Source organism: Salvelinus fontinalis, chromosome 5 (genome assembly GCF_029448725.1).
Source record: "Salvelinus fontinalis isolate EN_2023a chromosome 5, ASM2944872v1, whole genome shotgun sequence".
Lineage (NCBI taxonomy): Eukaryota > Metazoa > Chordata > Actinopteri > Salmoniformes > Salmonidae > Salvelinus > Salvelinus fontinalis.
This window is the reverse complement of record NC_074669.1, coordinates 46709973-46727782: the sequence shown is the minus strand read 5'-3', so window position 1 is coordinate 46727782 and position 17810 is coordinate 46709973. Positions and strand designations below refer to the sequence as shown.

The following is a 17810-nucleotide window of genomic DNA, read 5'->3' as shown; positions in this document are numbered from 1 at the left end:
TGTCCACATTTGCCCTCAGCTGTGGCCTTTTCCCAGGGAGCACCTGGTAACCTGAAGGACGGTTAGGTTACATTCACTAATTTCAGAGATAGAGCTCAAGTTTTCATGTAACGTTGTACATTGAAGATGTTATTAAAGCTACCAAGTGTTAAATATTTGGTTCAAGCGTTTCTAACCCAGCTTGAGGCAGGTCATGTATACTGCAGCTTATCCAAATGGAGAGAGAAATATGTCTTAGGCATGTCTGCATACATCTCCACTTTCAGCTACATTGCAGTCCTCGCCATGCAGTCTTCGGTGTTGCATATCTCTCCTCTTGTTCATCTGCATCTCGTATCACTCTCTTTCTCTACTTTGGTGGTCTCAATCGTAACTGTTTCACACAGTAATGTAGAAGTCTGGGTTGGTAACAGTGAGAAATGGGGTGGGGACCATAGGGCCAGATTCACTAATCATTGCAGAAAGTTTGCACCTTTTATTTTCCAATCGGAATATAAATGAGTGTTGAACAAAAGATTAAATAAAGGGAGGTGCAACAAGTGCAAAAGCTTTGGTTCAACTTGGCCCTGATTGGTTGGGTTTGGCTTCATTTTGGAGGCTTTGCAGAGGCTCCTCTTGCTGATATCTCATGGGGAGCAGCTGGAGATGTGGAAGAGGGGATTATGAAAGGAGGGGGATAGATAAAGAGAGAGTGAAAAAGAGGGGTAGAGACAGGGTGGTATAGAGTGTCAGAAGGGAGGGGAAGAAAGAGGAGAGAGAGAGAGAGAGATGGTGGTATCTTCAGTGTCAGTCAACTCACAGTGCCAGGGAGGGTCACATTACACTGACTCTGGGAGTGCAGGGTTTTAAATAGAGTGGCTATTTTGGGGGCTACATGTTCAGGAGGGGCTGAGGGGTACCGGGGAGAGGGTGTACTCAGAAGGAAGGTAGTGGAAAGGCTATATGGGTTGAGTGTGAAGACCAGGCCATTCATTGTTGATCATTGTGCCTGCAATGCTTGGTAATGTGTGTGTGTAACCAAGGGCTGGCTCATTGCTTGTTCCTACAGTGCTGGAATTGTGAGAGTGGTGGGTTGGTGTGCATATGAAAATGGTGGGTAAAAACTGAGTGGAACATTTGGTACAAAGCTAATTGGCATAGACATTGACATTGGCAAATAGTTCCCAATTGGGGCAGCAGGGTAGCGTAGTGGTTAGAGCATTGGGCTACTAACTGAAAGGTTGCAAGTTCAAATCCCCCAGTTGACAAGGTACACATCTGTTGTTCTGCACCTGAACATGGCAGTTAACCCACTGTTCCTAGGTTGTCATTGAAAATAATAATTTATTCTTAACTGACTTTCCTAGATAAATAAAAAACATTATTGCTGATATGTCTTCTCTCAACACTGTTTGCTTGTCTCACCAACGTTCCACTGATATAGTTCTGATATCACCCCTCACTCTCTCCTTTGCTATTTCAATTCTTCCTCCTTCCACCTCCCTTCTTTCACGATATATGGTCATCCTGGCCTGAGCCTCCTTCTCCCACCGTCCTCTCTAAAGTTAAACTTGAACATTTGATGACGGCAAAAAAGCAAGCAATATCTGCCCCTCTCTCTCCCTCCCTCTCGCTATCTGCCTCTCTTCCCTGTTCATTCCATTTTAGACGGTGCAAGCATGGTCAACGGTGGAGCATTTGCCCCTGTCACTCAGCCTAATTGCCCCCCTTCCTTCTCATCTTACCCCCCGGGTTGGTCTCTCTCTTCTCCTGCCCGTCCCACATTAGTGCCGTCTGTGTCAGGTCTGCAACGGGGTCTCTTCAAACTGTGCCATTTTACTACATGCTTAAACTTTAAAGGGTGGAGTAAACAAGCACTATTTAAGGAGGACAAGAGGGTTACTTTTTTTTCTTCCAAAGGAGGACACCTACCTTTTTCCAGGAGGGATTTGGTTTATCGTTGTGTTGTGAGGAGTTGAGACAAAGTGTCTGGATTTCTACTTGGAATATCCCCGTTCAACTGGGCATTACATAGGCCTATTTTGTGCACTTCTTTATAACTGGTGCCCGTTCCCCATTGCTCTCCTTAGGGTTTGTGTGTATTGTGTGTGTGGGACAGAAAGGCAACAAACTCTGGGGGTGTCAGTGTGCACGTGCTAAACCATTGCACTGCAAAGGGAGTGATCCCTCATTTATCTGGTATCATCCCTCACTCTCCTCGTTTATCTATCGTCCCTCACTCTCCACCCTTTGTTCTGAAATTAATCATGGCCTCCTTTAAGACGTGGCTCTTGGGACTGTTCCTAGCCCTGCTCTGCACCTTCCAGACCCCTCTTGCCCCTGGCGTCAAGGCTCAAGACCTGCCGCTGGCCCCCCAACAGGATGTAGTAGCTGATGACGAGGGGGAGCATGCAGCGGATGTAGGGGGAGATGACGACGACGATGATGATGATGATGATGATGATGAGGACAGTAAAGAGGACGACGAGGATGATGACGATGATGACGACAACGATGATGACGACAACGATGATGACGACGACGATGATGATAACGACGATGATGATGACGACGACGATGACGATGATGACGACGATGATGACGACGACGATGACGACAACGATGATGACGACGACGATGACGACAACGATGATGACGACGATGATGACGATGATGATGATGACGACGATGATGACGACGACGATGATGATGACGATGACGACGACGACCACACGGGTAAGTTACGTCTTTTCACTTAAATTATGCTGCATTCTTTACCCACCTTCCCTCGCCATCATCTCTGTGTGACCCTAACCCCACTCCGCTCTGCCTGTCTGAAACTATATCAGAAGAGAAAGGGAGAGGGGAGGGGCTTAGCCACACCTTGGCCACTCCCCTCTCCTTACCTCTCCATGCCCTGCAGAACCTCTCCTTGTCAGTTAGTTCTCAGCTCAGCCTGTCACTCAGTTCAGCTGTCCAATCAGAGTAGATATAGGAAAAGAGACTAGTACAGAAGTCCCTCCTTCACCCCTTTACAGCTGTCCATTACCTTTGCTGTGTCTGTCTGACTCTCTCTGTGTTCTCTTCCCTGCTTAAATAGAGTTATGAACACTCTGGGGAAATTGAACTGGCCCGCGTGGAGTCCCAACTGTGTGTCGTCCTTCGTACAGTACACTAGATATGAACCTGGGGACTACAGAAGCATTGATGAGTTAAAGGAGATTTTTTTATTTAAAAGTAACACAGAGACTTGATAGAATCAGTCATCGGATCATAGTATAATTCAGATCTTTTTATTTGTGTCTTGTTTGAAATAATGGTTTCTTCTTTTTCACTCCGTCCTTCCTTTCTCACGGTTATGGATTGGATTGACCTGTATTTGTGTCTCCTCCATGTTAACCTACAGAGAAAGAAAGAGAGACAGTGATGTAGAAAGAGGAGGCTTGATAGAGATAGACAGACAGACAGACAGACAGGAGGAGGAGGAGGTGGAAGGGGTGAGGGGTGAGGGGAGGCAACAGAGGGCTAAAGAATTAAGAGTAGTAAGGAGTGGTAAAAGTAATAGTGTCAATAGAGTTTCTCTCTTTCTCCACATCTCTCAATCTCTCTCTTTCCCTGTAGAGCTTCCTTCTTTGTCACTATGTTGAATAGTTCCAATGAAATGAATGTACTGTATATACAACCCTGGTCTATGTTTTTACGTCATCTTTGAATGCATATTAATAACACATCTGTGAATGTATCCATTAATATTTTGTAATACTCACTCAAGCGGTTCTCAGACTATTATATTTGTACAACGATAATCATTCACATACTGAGAACAGAAACTTCCGTTATTTTCTTAAACTAATTTAAAATATTTATATGGCCATTCGTCATTTGTCACTTTAGAGAGGATAATTGGAATATGAATTATTCTTATAATACATTAATTTGTATAATTGCATATGATACCACTTTAGTTAGAATACATGTCAGATATCAGAGATTTTACACCAGATCAAGCAATGTTTGTGTGGGCTACCTCTAGCCTGGTACTCGACGTAGATGTTGATGCGGTTTTTCATATTTTGGAGAAAAAAATTGTATTTGGAAAAAGAGAGAAATATATCTGTTTTATGTAGCTAACTGACAAGACATGACAATTACTCCAGAAGTTGCATGAATAGAAGTGTTTGACTCTGCTCTTATTTTTGTGTGGATTTTTTTGTGTTTTTGTATTTTGACTGTGAAACAACCCCTTTCTGTGAAAACAGTGACAAAATATCACCTCTGATCATGTCTCTCTAACCCTACTTTCAAATCATAGAATAAATCAATTGACCATGAAGAGTTGCATGGATGTACTTCTGTTGTTGCCTGGAGTCATGGGTTTGGTGACTGACTACACGCATGGAGTAAATCTGTGTAATATAAAAAAAGTGGGAGATAGTACTGAAACAAAGTCTGTTTGAGTCAAATGAACAGGGAAAGTTAAAATGTTAATCTTACTGTGGAATGGTTTATTGTATGGTCATACTGAGTGTGAACCTATATATATTTAAAATAACTAGACTTTTCTTTATGGGCATTTGTGATTATAATCTACCTATGTGTATTTGTGTGTACAAAGCATGTTCTGTGAGGTAGTCTGTACATTGTAATGGTTTGTGTATGTGGTTAGAATTTGTGTGCGTCTACAGAATATGAGCGTGTAGAACTAGTGTATGCATGCGGGACTGTATGTAGGAAATTAGTTTTTGTACAGTATGAAGGAACTCTACACTGCCATTCTGTTACACTACTAAATTGCTACACAAACAAAAATACATTCATGAACACATTCACAGAAAATGTACAGATACACACATTCGTGTTAGGATGGGAAAGAACAACTTATTTTACAGAGGCTGATGGTAATGATGATGATGATGATGATGATGATGATGATGTACCGGCTGCAGCTGATGACGACGATGATGATGACGACAATGATGATGATGATGCAGCTGATGATGATAATGACGATGATGATGACGATGAGGAAGAGGAGGAGGACGATGACGGTCAACTGTATCACAAAGGATCTCTATGTTCATACTGTGAATACTGTGAGGTAGGTTTCACCATCTAGATAGAAACACCAGTTTGGTTACATTTATTGGTAAAACAATTTGCACCCTTTTAATACACTGCTCAAAAAAATAAAGGGAACACTTAAACAACACAATGTAACTCCAAGTCAATCACACTTCTGTGAAATCAAACTGTCCACTTAGGAAGCAACACTGATTGACAATAAATTTCACATGCTGTTGTGCAAATGGAATAGACAAAAGGTGGAAATTAAAGGCAATTAGCAAGACACCCTCAATAAAGGAGTGATTCTGCAGGTGGTGACCACAGACCACTTTTCAGTTCCTATGCTTCCTGGCTGATGTTTTGGTCACTTTTGAATGCTGGCGGTGCTCTCACTCTAGTGGTAGCATGAGACGGAGTCTACAACCCACACAAGTGGCTCAGGTAGTGCAGCTCATCCAGGATGGCACATCAATGCGAGCTGTGGCAAGAAGGTTTGCTGTGTCTGTCAGCGTAGTGTCCAGAGCATGGAGGCGCTACCAGGAGACAGGCCAGTACATCAGGAGACGTGGAGGAGGCCGTAGGAGGGCAACAACCCAGCAGCAGGACCGCTACCTCCGCCTTTGAGCAGGAGGAGCACTGCCAGAGCCTTGCAAAAGGACCTCCAGCAGGCCACAAATGTGCATGTGTCTGCTCAAACAGTCAGAAACAGACTCCATGAGGGTGGTATGGGGCCCGACGTCCACAGGTGGGGGTTGTGCTTACAGCCCAACACCGTGCAGGACGTTTGGCATTTGCCAGAGAACACCAAGATTGGCAAATTCGCCACTGGCGCCTTGTGCTCTTCACAGATGAAAGCAGGTTCACACTGAGCACATGAGCACATGTGACAGACGTGACAGAGTCTGGAGACGCCGTGGAGAACGTTCTGCTGCCTGCAACATCCTCCAGCATGACCGGTTTGGCGGTGGGTCAGTCATGGTGTGGGGTGGCATTTCTTTGTGGGGCCGCACAGCCCTCCATGTGCTCGCCAGAGGTAGCCTGACTGCCAATAGGTACCGAGATGAGATCCTCAGAGCCCTTGTGAGACCATATGCTGACACATGCACATTTGTGGCCTGCTGGAAGTCATTTTGCAGGGCGCTGGCAGTGCACCTCCTTGCACAAAGGCGGAGGTAGCTACTGCTACTGGGTTGTTGCCCTCCTACGGCCTCCTCCACTTCTCCTGATGTACTGGCCTGTCTCCTGGTAGCGCCTCCATGCTCTGGACACTACGCTGACAGACACAGCAAACCTTTTTGCCACAGCTCGCATTGATGTGCCATCCTGGATGAACTGCACTACCTGAGCCACTTGTGTGGGTTGTAGACTCCGTCTCATGCTACCACTAGAGTGAGAGCACCGCCATCATTCAAAAGTGACCAAAACATCAGCCAGGAAGCATAGGAACTGAGAAGTGGTCTGTGGTCACCACCTGCAGAATCACTCTTTTTTTGGGGGTGTCTTGCTAATTGCCTATAATTTCCACCTTTTGTCTATTCCATTTGCACAACAGCATGTGAAATTTATTGTCAATCAGTGTTGCTTCCTAAGTGGACAGTTTGATTTCACAGAAGTGTGATTGACTTGGAGTTACATTGTGTTGTTTAAGTGTTCCCTTTATTTTTTTGAGCAGTGTATGTTTTCCCCATCCTTGTGTAACGGATGTGAAATGGCTAGCTAGTTAGTGGGTACGCACTAATAGCGTTTCAATCAGTTACGTCACTTGCTCTGAAACCTAGAAGTAGTGTTTCCCCTTGCTCTGCAAGGGCTGCGGCCTTTGTGGAGCGATGGGTAACGATGCTTCGTGGGCGACCGTTGTTGATGTGTGCAGAGGGTCCCCGGTTCGCGCCTGTGTCGGGGCGAGGGGACGCCGTAACGTTATACTGTTATACTTGTTAAAAATGTTAAAAAAATTCTCTCCCTCGCTTCCCTCACATTTTCCCTCTCTCTCTCTCTTGCCCTCCCCCATATCTTTATCTCTTTCTCTCCTTCTCAGCACTGTGACACCTGCAACAAGTGCCCATGTGCAGAGGGAGATAAGTCTGCCCACTGTGACACCTGCCAGGTAAAATTACCTTCCCATTCAACCACTAGTAACCTACACCCTCAGAAAGAAGGGTTCCAAAAAGGTTCTTAAGCTGTCCGTGTAGGAGAACACTTTTTTGGTTCCAGGGAGTAGCCTTTTTTGTTTCTAGGTAGAACCGTTTTGGGTTCCAATTGTAGAACCCCACAGAGGGTCCTACATGGAATCCAAAATGGTTCTACATGGAACCAAAAAGGGTTCTCCCTGGAACCCCAAAAAATTTTGCTTCCAGCGACAGTATGAAAATGAGACGCACTGGATATTGAACCCAGGTCATTTGTGCACCATAAGACTTTGCATTATAATTAGCTTGGGAAGTTAACACAAGTCTTCAGGTCCTAGGCAAGGTTACAACAGAGCCAGTCAAAACCTAGTCTCTCAAATCTCTGGGAGCTCTCTACGCTTCGCACGCTCCATACAGCGGTTGTGAGAAGAAAGACTAGTCAAAATCAAGCTGAGCAAATCATCATCAAACCTCACTGTTACCCTTGAACTAAGCAGAAATCAGATATGATCTAGATATGGTGACTTAGGCAGAGCCTTCCTTTGGCATGCAGAATTCTATGCAGTGCAGCTCTCTACACTTAAAGACATCATGACAACCACATAACTCTGTTATAATTACTACTGCATAATAAATCAGGACTATGGCTGTAATCGGGAACGTGGCTGGTGAGAGGGTTGTAAAAAATGATGACGCCTGTGACTGTAGGACTGGGTGACTCTCGAAAGATAATTTGATAGTGGGGTTCACTTTTTTATCATAACGATGAGTTGACTAATTTTGCATTTGCATGCTCCTCGGAAGTAGGAAGCTGATCTTAATATGATTATATTTTTTTAATCAAGAGGGCTGGTTATGATGCAATGACAAAGTCAGATCGGAGAAGCTCCTCCCTCCAGTTATGTCCTATGATGTTATATCCTCCTTTATTTCTTATCCTTCTCTAATGCCTTACCCTTTTCCTGCTTATTTCTTTAGATGTGCAACTTCTGCTACGTGTGTCCCATTTGCAGCACACTTTGCCAACCAGGTAAGACAGTGGGACTGTTTGATAAAGAATGATTGTATGAACTGCTTGCAAAAAACAGTTGACATGTCATTAGCCACTATTAGAGGAATGTTTGAGGTTGAAAGCCAAGCAGCAGAAACATCAGCGTGACTGTATGTTTTTAATCCCATCCAAGGTGGTTTTCTGGACGAGCTGACTGGATCAATCTATAAGTAAGACACAGTGACACGTTCACAGTGACATAACACCCTTTTGAATGCCTCAGCTATCAACATTCCATTTGACACAGAATTACGTTTATTCTCAAAATTACAAGTAATGTCTATCAGTTACTGCAGTTAATGCAGTTACTACTATCTTCCATTAGCATTGAGTCACTACATGCCGCGCCCACTGCCACTGAGGCTGCTTCTAACAGTACGGCTCGTATCGAATGGACGGAGAAACAATTATCCACACAATGTGGAAAGATGTCTTCGGCTACACACATAAAAACAGACATTAAATGCCAGCCATTTGTTAAAAATAGTTATGTTTATTTCACAGTGACATGCCAATTAGCTAACATTACTGCCTTCTGAAAGCACCAGGACAAGCCAGTGCAAATGACCAGTGCACACTGGTGTTGTACCGAGGTGCCTGCCGACCTGAGGGGCTTCCCACTGGGCAGCTGTATCCTGTTGAGCACTGCTTCTCACAGTTAACGTTACGGCGAGGGAAGTAGCTAGCTACAGTGTCTTTTGAAAGTATTCCTACCCCTTGACTTATTCCACATTTAGTTGTGTTAGAGCCTGAATTCAAAATGGATTAAATGGATTGTTTTTCTCACCCATCTACACAACATACCCCATAATGAGAAACTGAAAACATGTTTTTAGAAATATTTGCAATTATATTACCATGAAGTCTAAGGAACTGTCCTTAGATCTCTCAGATATAATTGTGATGAGGCATATATCTAGGGAAGGGTAAAAAGCAATTTCTAGAGTGTTGAAAGTTTCCAAAAGCCCAGTGGTCTCTATCATATGGAAATTTAAAAAAAAATGGAACTGCTTAGAGGTGGCCGTCTGACCAAACTGAGCAACTGGGCAAGAACGACCTTGGTCAGGGAGGTGGCCAAGAACACAATTTTAATTTTAATTTTACCGTTATTTTACCAGGTAAGTTGACTGAGAACACGTTCTCATTTGCAGCAACGACCTGGGGAATAGTTACAGGGGAGAGGAGGGGGATGAATGAGCCAATTGTAAACTGGGGATTATTAGGTGACCATGATGGTTTGAGGGCCAGATTGGGAATTTAGCCAGGACACCGGGGTTAACACCCCTACTCTTACGATAAGTGCCATGGGATCTTTAATGACCTCAGAGAGTCAGGACACCCGTTTAACGTCCCATCCGAAAGACAATGACCACTCTGACAGAACTACAGAGTTCCTTGGCTGAGATGGGAGAACCTACCAGAAGGACAAGACTCTCTACAGCACTACACCAATCTGGGCTTTATGGGAGAGTGGCCAGACGGAAGCCACTACTGAGAAATATGCACATGACAGCATGCTTGGAGTTTGCAAAAAGGAATGTGAAAGACTGGGATCATAAGGCAAAATATTCTGTGGTCTGATGAGACAAAAATGTAACTCTTTGGCCTGAATGCAAAGCGCTATGTCTGGAGAAAACCAGGCACAGCTCATCACCTGTCTAACACCATACCTACCGTAAAGCATGGTAGTGGCAGCACCATGCTATGGAGATGCTTTTCTGCAGCAGGTACTGAGACTGGTACGAATAAAGAGGAACAATGAATTGAGCCAAATGCAGGCAAATCCTTGATGAGAACCTGCTTCAGATTGCAAACTACAGACTGGGGTGAAGATTCATGTTCCAACAGGAATGTTAACTTAACCAAGTTTGAGAAAAGCTGCATGGAAGAATGGTAAAAAATCCCCAATCCAGATGTGCAAAGCTGATACAGACATACCCAAGACGACTGAAAGCTGTTATCGCCACCAAAGGTGCTTCTACAAAATATTGACTGTGTGAATACTTATGTAAATGAGATATTTCTGTATTTCCTTTCAATACATTTGCAAAAATTTCTAAAAACATCTTTTCACTTTGCCATTATGGGGTATTGTGTGTAGATTGGTGAGAAAAAATATATAGTTAGCAAATCCAAATGGCAAGCTATTGTAACCGATGTGAAATAGCTAGCTAGTTAGCGGTGGTGCGCGCTAATAGCGTTTCAATCGGTGACGTCACTCACTTTGAGACCTTGAAGTAGTGGTTCCCCTTGCTCTGCAAAGGCCGCAGCCTTTGTGGAGCGATGGGTAACGATGCTTCGTGGGTGACTGTTGTTGATGTGTGCAGAGGGTCCCTGGTTCGTGCCCGGGTCGGGGCGAGGGGACGGACTAAAGTTAAACTGGTACATTGATGCTGTTGACCCGGATCACTGGTTGCTGCGGAAAAGGAGGAGGTCGAAAGGGGGGTGAGTGTAACTGATGTGAAATGGCTAGCTAGTTAGCGGTGGTGCGCGCTAATAGCGTTTCAATCGGTGACGTCACTCGCTTTGAGACCTTGAAGTAGTGGTTCCCCTTGCTCTGCAAGGGCCGCGGCTTTTGTGGAGCGATGGGTAACGATGCTTCGTGGGCGACTGTTATTGATGTGTGCAGAAGGGTCCCTGGTTTGCGTCGGGGCGAGGGGATGGACTAAAGTTAAACTGGTACACTATCACACCCAAATGCACATGCACCTCACCCTGTGATTCTTTCAATAGGCCTACCCGTGTGAGTAGAAATGTGAAGACTGATGCGCATTAAAATCAATAAACCAACCACTTGTCTCCCTTCATCCGTTAGGACTGTAGCCGACGTCTTCGAAGCTGACAAATAAGCCCCTGTCGCCACCATGTGGCCAAGGAAGATGCTGCAGCCAAGGGATTGTATTATCTCTTAGATTCACTGTCATTATTTTCACTTTTAATAAGTTATAAATAATTTTTCTGTCATTTTTGTTGTTGACTGAGAACACCACAAACATGCAAACTGGATGTAGAGATATTGGATAGATTGGATACACATATTGGATATAATGGATAGCATATAGAAGTTGTAATGAGAATAACTTTAATTTAGCTACTTGTGTATTATTGTTAGATGACAGATTTATGGTATTCTTCTCAGGAACATGCATTCGTATTTTAAAGTCATATCTGTGTTTCTTAAACACAGTGGGGTTGTATAAAATAAACTAAAGGGGAAGTTTTAAACATTTGTGCTGTACTGTTTTTATGTGCACTGTCATATCAAATGGAAAATGCATCTAGAATTAGGCTATAATAGAACAAAATATGTTGGCAGATATGCGCAAACATTGGGTATTTTATCATTTCAGCTTCAATTGGAAGATTCATATTTTGTAATGGGGAATATAAGCGTAGAGTGTAAATTGTTGACTGCCATTGAGTAGAATGTACAGTATATACTAAACAAAATATAAACGCAACATGTTGGTCCCATGTTTCATGAGCTAAAATAAATTGTCCCAGAAATTATACATCTCTCTCAAATTTTGCACACAAGTTTGTTTACATCCATGTTAGTTAGCATTTCTCCTTGCCAAGATAAACCATCCAGCTGACAGGTGTGGCATACCAAGAAGCTGATTAAACAGCATGATCATTACACAGGTGCACCTTGTGCTCGGGACAATAAAAGGCCACTTTAAAATGTGCAGCTTTGTCACACATCACAATGCCACAGAAGTCTCAAGTTTTGAGGGAGCATGCAATTGGCATGCTGACTGCAGGAATATCAACCAGAGCTGTTGCCAGATAATTTAATGTTCATTTCTCTACCATAAGCCACCTACAACATAGTTTTAGAGAATTTGTGTATGGCGTCATGTGGGCACGCATAAACTACAGACAATGAACACAATTGCATTTTATCAATGGCAATTTGAATGCACAAAAATACTGCGACAAAATCCTGAGGCCCATTGTGAGGCCCATTTTTTATAGGTATCTGTGACCAACAAATGCATATCTGTATTCCCGGTCATGTTAAATCCATAGATTTTTTTCAATAGACTAATTTCCTCATATGAACTGTTAACTGAAATTGTTGCATGTTGCGCTTATATTTCTGTTCAGTAAAATACTATTAGTGCATAACATTTGAACATCCCTCTAATATACACTGTTCAAAAAAATAAAGGGAACACTAAAATAACACATCCTAGATATTTACATTACATTTACATTTAAGTCATTTAGCAGACGCTCTTATCCAGAGCGACTTACAAATTGGTGCATTCACCTTATGATATCCAGTGGAACAACCACTTTACAATAGTGCATCTAACTCTTTTAAGGGGGGGGGGGGTTAGAAGGATTACTTTATCCCATCCTAGGTATTCCTTAAAGAGGTGGGGTTTCAGGTGTCTCCGGAAGGTGGTGATTGACTCCGCTGACCTGGCGTCGTGAGGGAGTTTGTTCCACCATTGGGGTGCCAGAGCAGCAAACAGTTTTGACTGGGCTGAGCGGGAACTGTACTTCCTCAGAGGTAGGGAGGCGAGCAGGCCAGAGGGGGATGAACGCAGTGCCCTTGTTTGGGTGTAGGGCCTGATCAGAGCCTGAAGGTACGGAGGTGCCGTTCCCCTCACAGCTCCGTAGGCAAGCACCATGGTCTTGTAGCGGATGCGAGCTTCAACTGGAAGCCAGTGGAGAGAGCGGAGGAGCGGGGTGACGTGAGAGAACTTGGGAAAGTTGAACACCAGACGGGCTGCGGCGTTCTGGATGAGTTGTAGGGGTTTAATGGCACAGGCAGGGAGCCCAGCCAACAGCGAGTTGCAGTAATCCAGACGGGAGATGACAAGTGCCTGGATTAGGACCTGCGCCGCTTCCTGCGAAGATCTGAATGAATGAAATATTCTTATTAAATACTTGTTTCTTTACATAGTTGAATGTGATGACAACAAAATCACACAAAAATTATCAATGGAAATCAAATTTATCAACCCATGGAGGTCTGGATTTGGAGTCACACTCAAAATTAAAGTGGAAAACCACACTACAGGCTGATCCAACTTTGATGTAATGTCCTTAAAACAAGTCAAAATGAGGCTCAGTAGTGTGTGTGGCCTCCACGTGCCTGTATGACCTCCCTACAACGCCTGGGCATGCTCCTGATGAGGTGGCGGATGGTCTCCTGAGGGATCTCCTCCCAGACCTGGACTAAAGCATCCGCCAACTCCTGGACAGTCTGTGGTGCAACGTGGCGTTGGTGGATGGAGCGAGACATGATGTCCCAGATGTGCTCAATTGGATTCAGGTCTGGGGAACGGGCGGTCCATAGCATCAATGCCTTCCTCTTGCAGGAACTGCTGACACACTCCAGCCACATGAGGTCTAGCATTGTCTTGCATTAGGAGGAACCCAGGGTCAACCGCACCAGCATATGGTCTCACAAGGGGTCTGAGGATCTCATCTCGGTACCTAATGGCAGTCAGACTACCTCTGGCGAGCACATGGAGGGCTGTGCGGCCCCCAAAGAAATGCCACCCCACACCATGACTGACCCACCGCCAAACCGGTCATGCTGGAGGATGTTGCAGGCAGCAGAACATTATCCACGGCGTCTCCAGACTCTGTCACGTTTGTCACGTGCTCAGTGTGAACCTGCTTTCATCTGTGAAGAGCACAGGGCGCCAGTGGCGAATTTGCCAATCTTGGTGTTCTCTGGCAAATGCCAAACGTCCTGCACTGTGTTGGGCTGTAAGCACAACCCCCACCTGTGGACATCGGGCCCTCATACCACCCTCATGGAGTCTGTTTCTGACCGTTTGAGCAGACACATGCACATTTGTGGCCTGCTGGAGGTCATTTTGCAGGGCTCTGGCAGTGCTCCTCCTGCTCCTCCTTGCACAAAGGCGGAGGTAGCGGTCCTGCTGCTGGGTTGTTGCCCTCCTACGGCCTCCTCCACGTCTCCTGATGTACTGGCCTGTCTCCTGGTAGCGCCTCCATGCTCTGGACACTACGCTGACAGACACAGCAAACCTTCTTGCCACAGCTCGCATTGATGTGCCATCCTGGATGAGCTGCACTACCTGAGCCACTTGTGTGGGTTGTAGACTCCGTCTCATGCTACCACTAGAGTGAAAGCACCGCCAGCATTCAAAAGTGACCAAAACATCAGCCAGCAAGCATAGGAACTGAGAAGTGGTCTGTGGTCACCACCTGCAGAACCACTCCTTTATTGGGGGTTTCTTGCTAATTGCCTATAATTTCCACCTTTTGTCTATTCCATTTGCACAACAGCATGTGAAATTTATTGTCAATCAGTGTTGCTTCCTAAGTGGACAGTTTGATTTCACAGTGTCACGTTCCTGACTTTATTTCCTTTGTTTTGTCTTTGTTTAGTTGATCAGGACGTGAGCTGGGTGGGCCTTCTATGTTATGTCTTTCTATGTTGTGTTCATTGTCAATTAGCCTGATATGGTTCTCAATCAGGGGCAGGTGTTTTACGTTTCCTCTGATTGAGAACCATATTAAGGTAGGCTGTTCTCACTGTTTGTTGGTGGGTGATTGTTCCTGTGTCAGTGTTTGTACCACACGGGACTGTTTTCGTTCGTTCGTTCGTTCGTGTGTTCATTCCTGTTCGTGCGTTCTTGTTTGTTGTTTTTACGTCAAGTAGTATTCACATAGGCAAGGTTGTGTAGTAACGGATTACATGTAATGGGGATTATGTAATCCGATTACAAAAATGAAGTAACTAACCAGCCCGGATTACTTTAAAAAAAAAAATCATCGGGATTACAGTTAAATGTATTAAAAACATCTGATCATATTTAGGATTACTTCATCTAACATCAATAGGAACATTTTATTTTGTCAGCATTGCTGTCATGTCACGCACCCTAACGACTTCTCACATGCTCTCAACTCGGCAAGAATCTACTGTCCTGGTGATGGGTTCTTTTGTATTCAAATTGAATGAATGAGTAGGTAAGGCTGCCATACCATTTACACCTGGCCCACTTGTCAATCAGACAGTCGTATGGACTCCATAGAGCTGCTGCTTGATGCTTAGTTTGTAGCCTATTTACATTGTATTTTCACTCTGTCTCTGAGTAGTGGGAGAGAAAATGCTTTCTGGTTGCTCAACATTTCAAACACTGTGTTGAACACATGCTGTTAATGTTGAAAAGAAGAGGGTACCAAGCTTTCTGTTGGTCAACATTTTATTTATCAGCTTATATTCGAGTGAAGGGTACTCAAGTCAGCCATTCACGGTGAGTGCATAGGCTACATTAAATGTAATGTTAAATAGGCCTATCAATTACAACGCAAACTATCAGCAATAATTAGACTATATTTAGAGTTGGCGAACTAACAACTTCCTCAGGTGCTGAATTACTCCCAAATGAATTATCTTATGTGATATTAGTGTCAAAAAAGATGTAGGAAAATTCATCTCTATATCTTTAATTTGATAGGCTTATTGTGCAACCATCTAAGTATCATAATTTCTGCTTGGACATGTTTATTAGTAAAAAAAAATGTTAATGAAGTCATACAATTTTAGCAGTCTAGTACACTTAGAATTAAACACATTGAATGGGTTTTGATATGATCATTAGACTACAATTTCTTTCTATTTTCTGAGCCCGCAATATAATTGTGGCATGACCAAATCATAGGCTTGTGCCACCAATTGAAAATGTTAGGAAAAAGTAGATATGGAGCCCTGTGTACGCTCTCACACATAGAATATACAATATGTAAATTATAAGAGCCGTATTTCACACTAGTCCCCAAATTGAAAATAGTAATGTTACTAAATGTTATAATTAGTTACATGTTTTTAAAAACCTAAAAAAAGATGCCTGAGTGTTATAAATTAAAGTAATCTGATTACGATACTCATTTTGAGTAATCAAAAGGATTATGTTACAGATTACTTACTTTTTTATGTAACTGTAATCAGTAACGGATTCCATTTTTCAGGAAACTGCCCAACCCTGCGCATAGTCCACTAAATTATCCTAATTGCACACAGAACTGAACCAGCGCCTCTGCAGAATGTATATTGTGGCAACCCTGAGATATCGTAGAGCAATGGGAGATTGAGCTGGTGCCGTGCGTTTACACAGATCTTATAATTCACATATTATATATTCGGGTGAGAGCATACACAGGGCTCCATACTAACTTGAACTAATTAGCATGTCCAAGCAGGAATGCATGATACTTTGACGTGCAACCTTAACCAGTGATTGTCATACATGTTTGGTTTGACAATAGGCCTACAATTCAAAATAGGGTTCCAGAATTTTCAGATTTTTTTTCAATATAGAGATTAATTTGCCTACATCTTTTTGGGCACCAATATCACATAATATAATTTATGCAGGACTAATTGACCATTGAGGAAGTTGTTAGTTTGCCAACTCTAAATATAAAGAGTTTCATTAAAAAACGCTATAGATTTTCTGAAATTATTAAAGAGTTGTGTATTTTTTCAATATCTAATCATGCCATGACATGATTAGTCATGACATCACTTGATGGTTGCATTTCAGAGACAAATAATCATGTTTTTTTGCTAAATTCTATTATCCGCCTCATTCTCAGAGAAATAATTAGTACTGCTAGATTTTATACAGTCAAATGTAACAAATAACGACATTTTTAATAAATAACTGTACAAATGATACATGTCTAATCATGTGACAATTATTTTTTTTAAATGTAAAAACGATTTAATACAGTAATATGAGATCTGTATTTGGCATTTTAGTCATTTAGCAGATGCTCTTATGCAGAGTGACTTACAGTAAATTCGTTCATCTGAAGATAGCTAGTTGAGACAACCACATAACCCTAACATTACATGTACAGTATCTTTGGAAAGTATTCAGACCCCTTGACTTTTTCCACATTTTTTACATTACAACCTTATTATAAAATATATAAAATATTTTTTTTACATCATCAATCTACACACAATACCCCATAATGACAAAGCAAAAACAGGTTTAGACATTTTTGCAAATGTATACATAAGTATTCAGACCCTTTGATATGAGACTCGAAATTGAGATCAGGTGCATCCTGTTTCCATTGATCATCCCTGAGATGTTTCTACAACATGATTGGAGTCTACCTGTGGTAAATGAAATTGATTGGGCATGATTTGAAAAGGCAAACACTTCTCTATAGGAGGTCCCACACAGTAGACAGTGCACGTCAGAGCAAACTGAGCAATCATGGGAGTAGGGCCTTGGTAAGAACCCGATGGTCACTCTGATAGAACTCCAGAGTTCCTCTGTGGAAATGGGAGAACCTTCCAAAAGGACAACCATCTCTGCATCACTCCACCAATCAGGCCTTTATGGTAGAGTGGCCAGACGGAAGCCACTCCTCAGTAAAAGGCACATGACAGCCTGCTTGGAGTTTGCCAAAAGGCACCTGAAGACTCTCAGTCCATGACAAACAAGATTCTCTGGTCTGATGAAACCAAGATGGAACTCTTTGGCCTGAATGCCAAGCGTCACGTCTGGAGGAAACCTGGCACCATCCCTACTGTGAAGCATGGTGGTGGCAGCATCATGCTGTGGGGATGTTTTTCA

The 17810-nt window shown here is 43.2% G+C and overlaps 1 protein-coding gene across 1 annotated transcript; it reads left to right on the top strand.

Moving 5' to 3' along the window:
* Positions 1-1626: 1626 nt before the first annotated feature.
* On the top strand, positions 1627-11449 carry LOC129855709 (protein starmaker-like). The gene is made up of 6 exons (XM_055923653.1): positions 1627-2715; positions 4926-5077; positions 7079-7147; positions 8148-8199; positions 8354-8390; positions 11036-11449. The coding sequence occupies exons 1-6, from the start codon at positions 2247-2249 to the stop codon at positions 11067-11069; spliced, it is 813 nt and encodes a 270-aa protein (XP_055779628.1). The 5' UTR covers positions 1627-2246; the 3' UTR covers positions 11070-11449.
* Positions 11450-17810: the final 6361 nt, after the last annotated feature.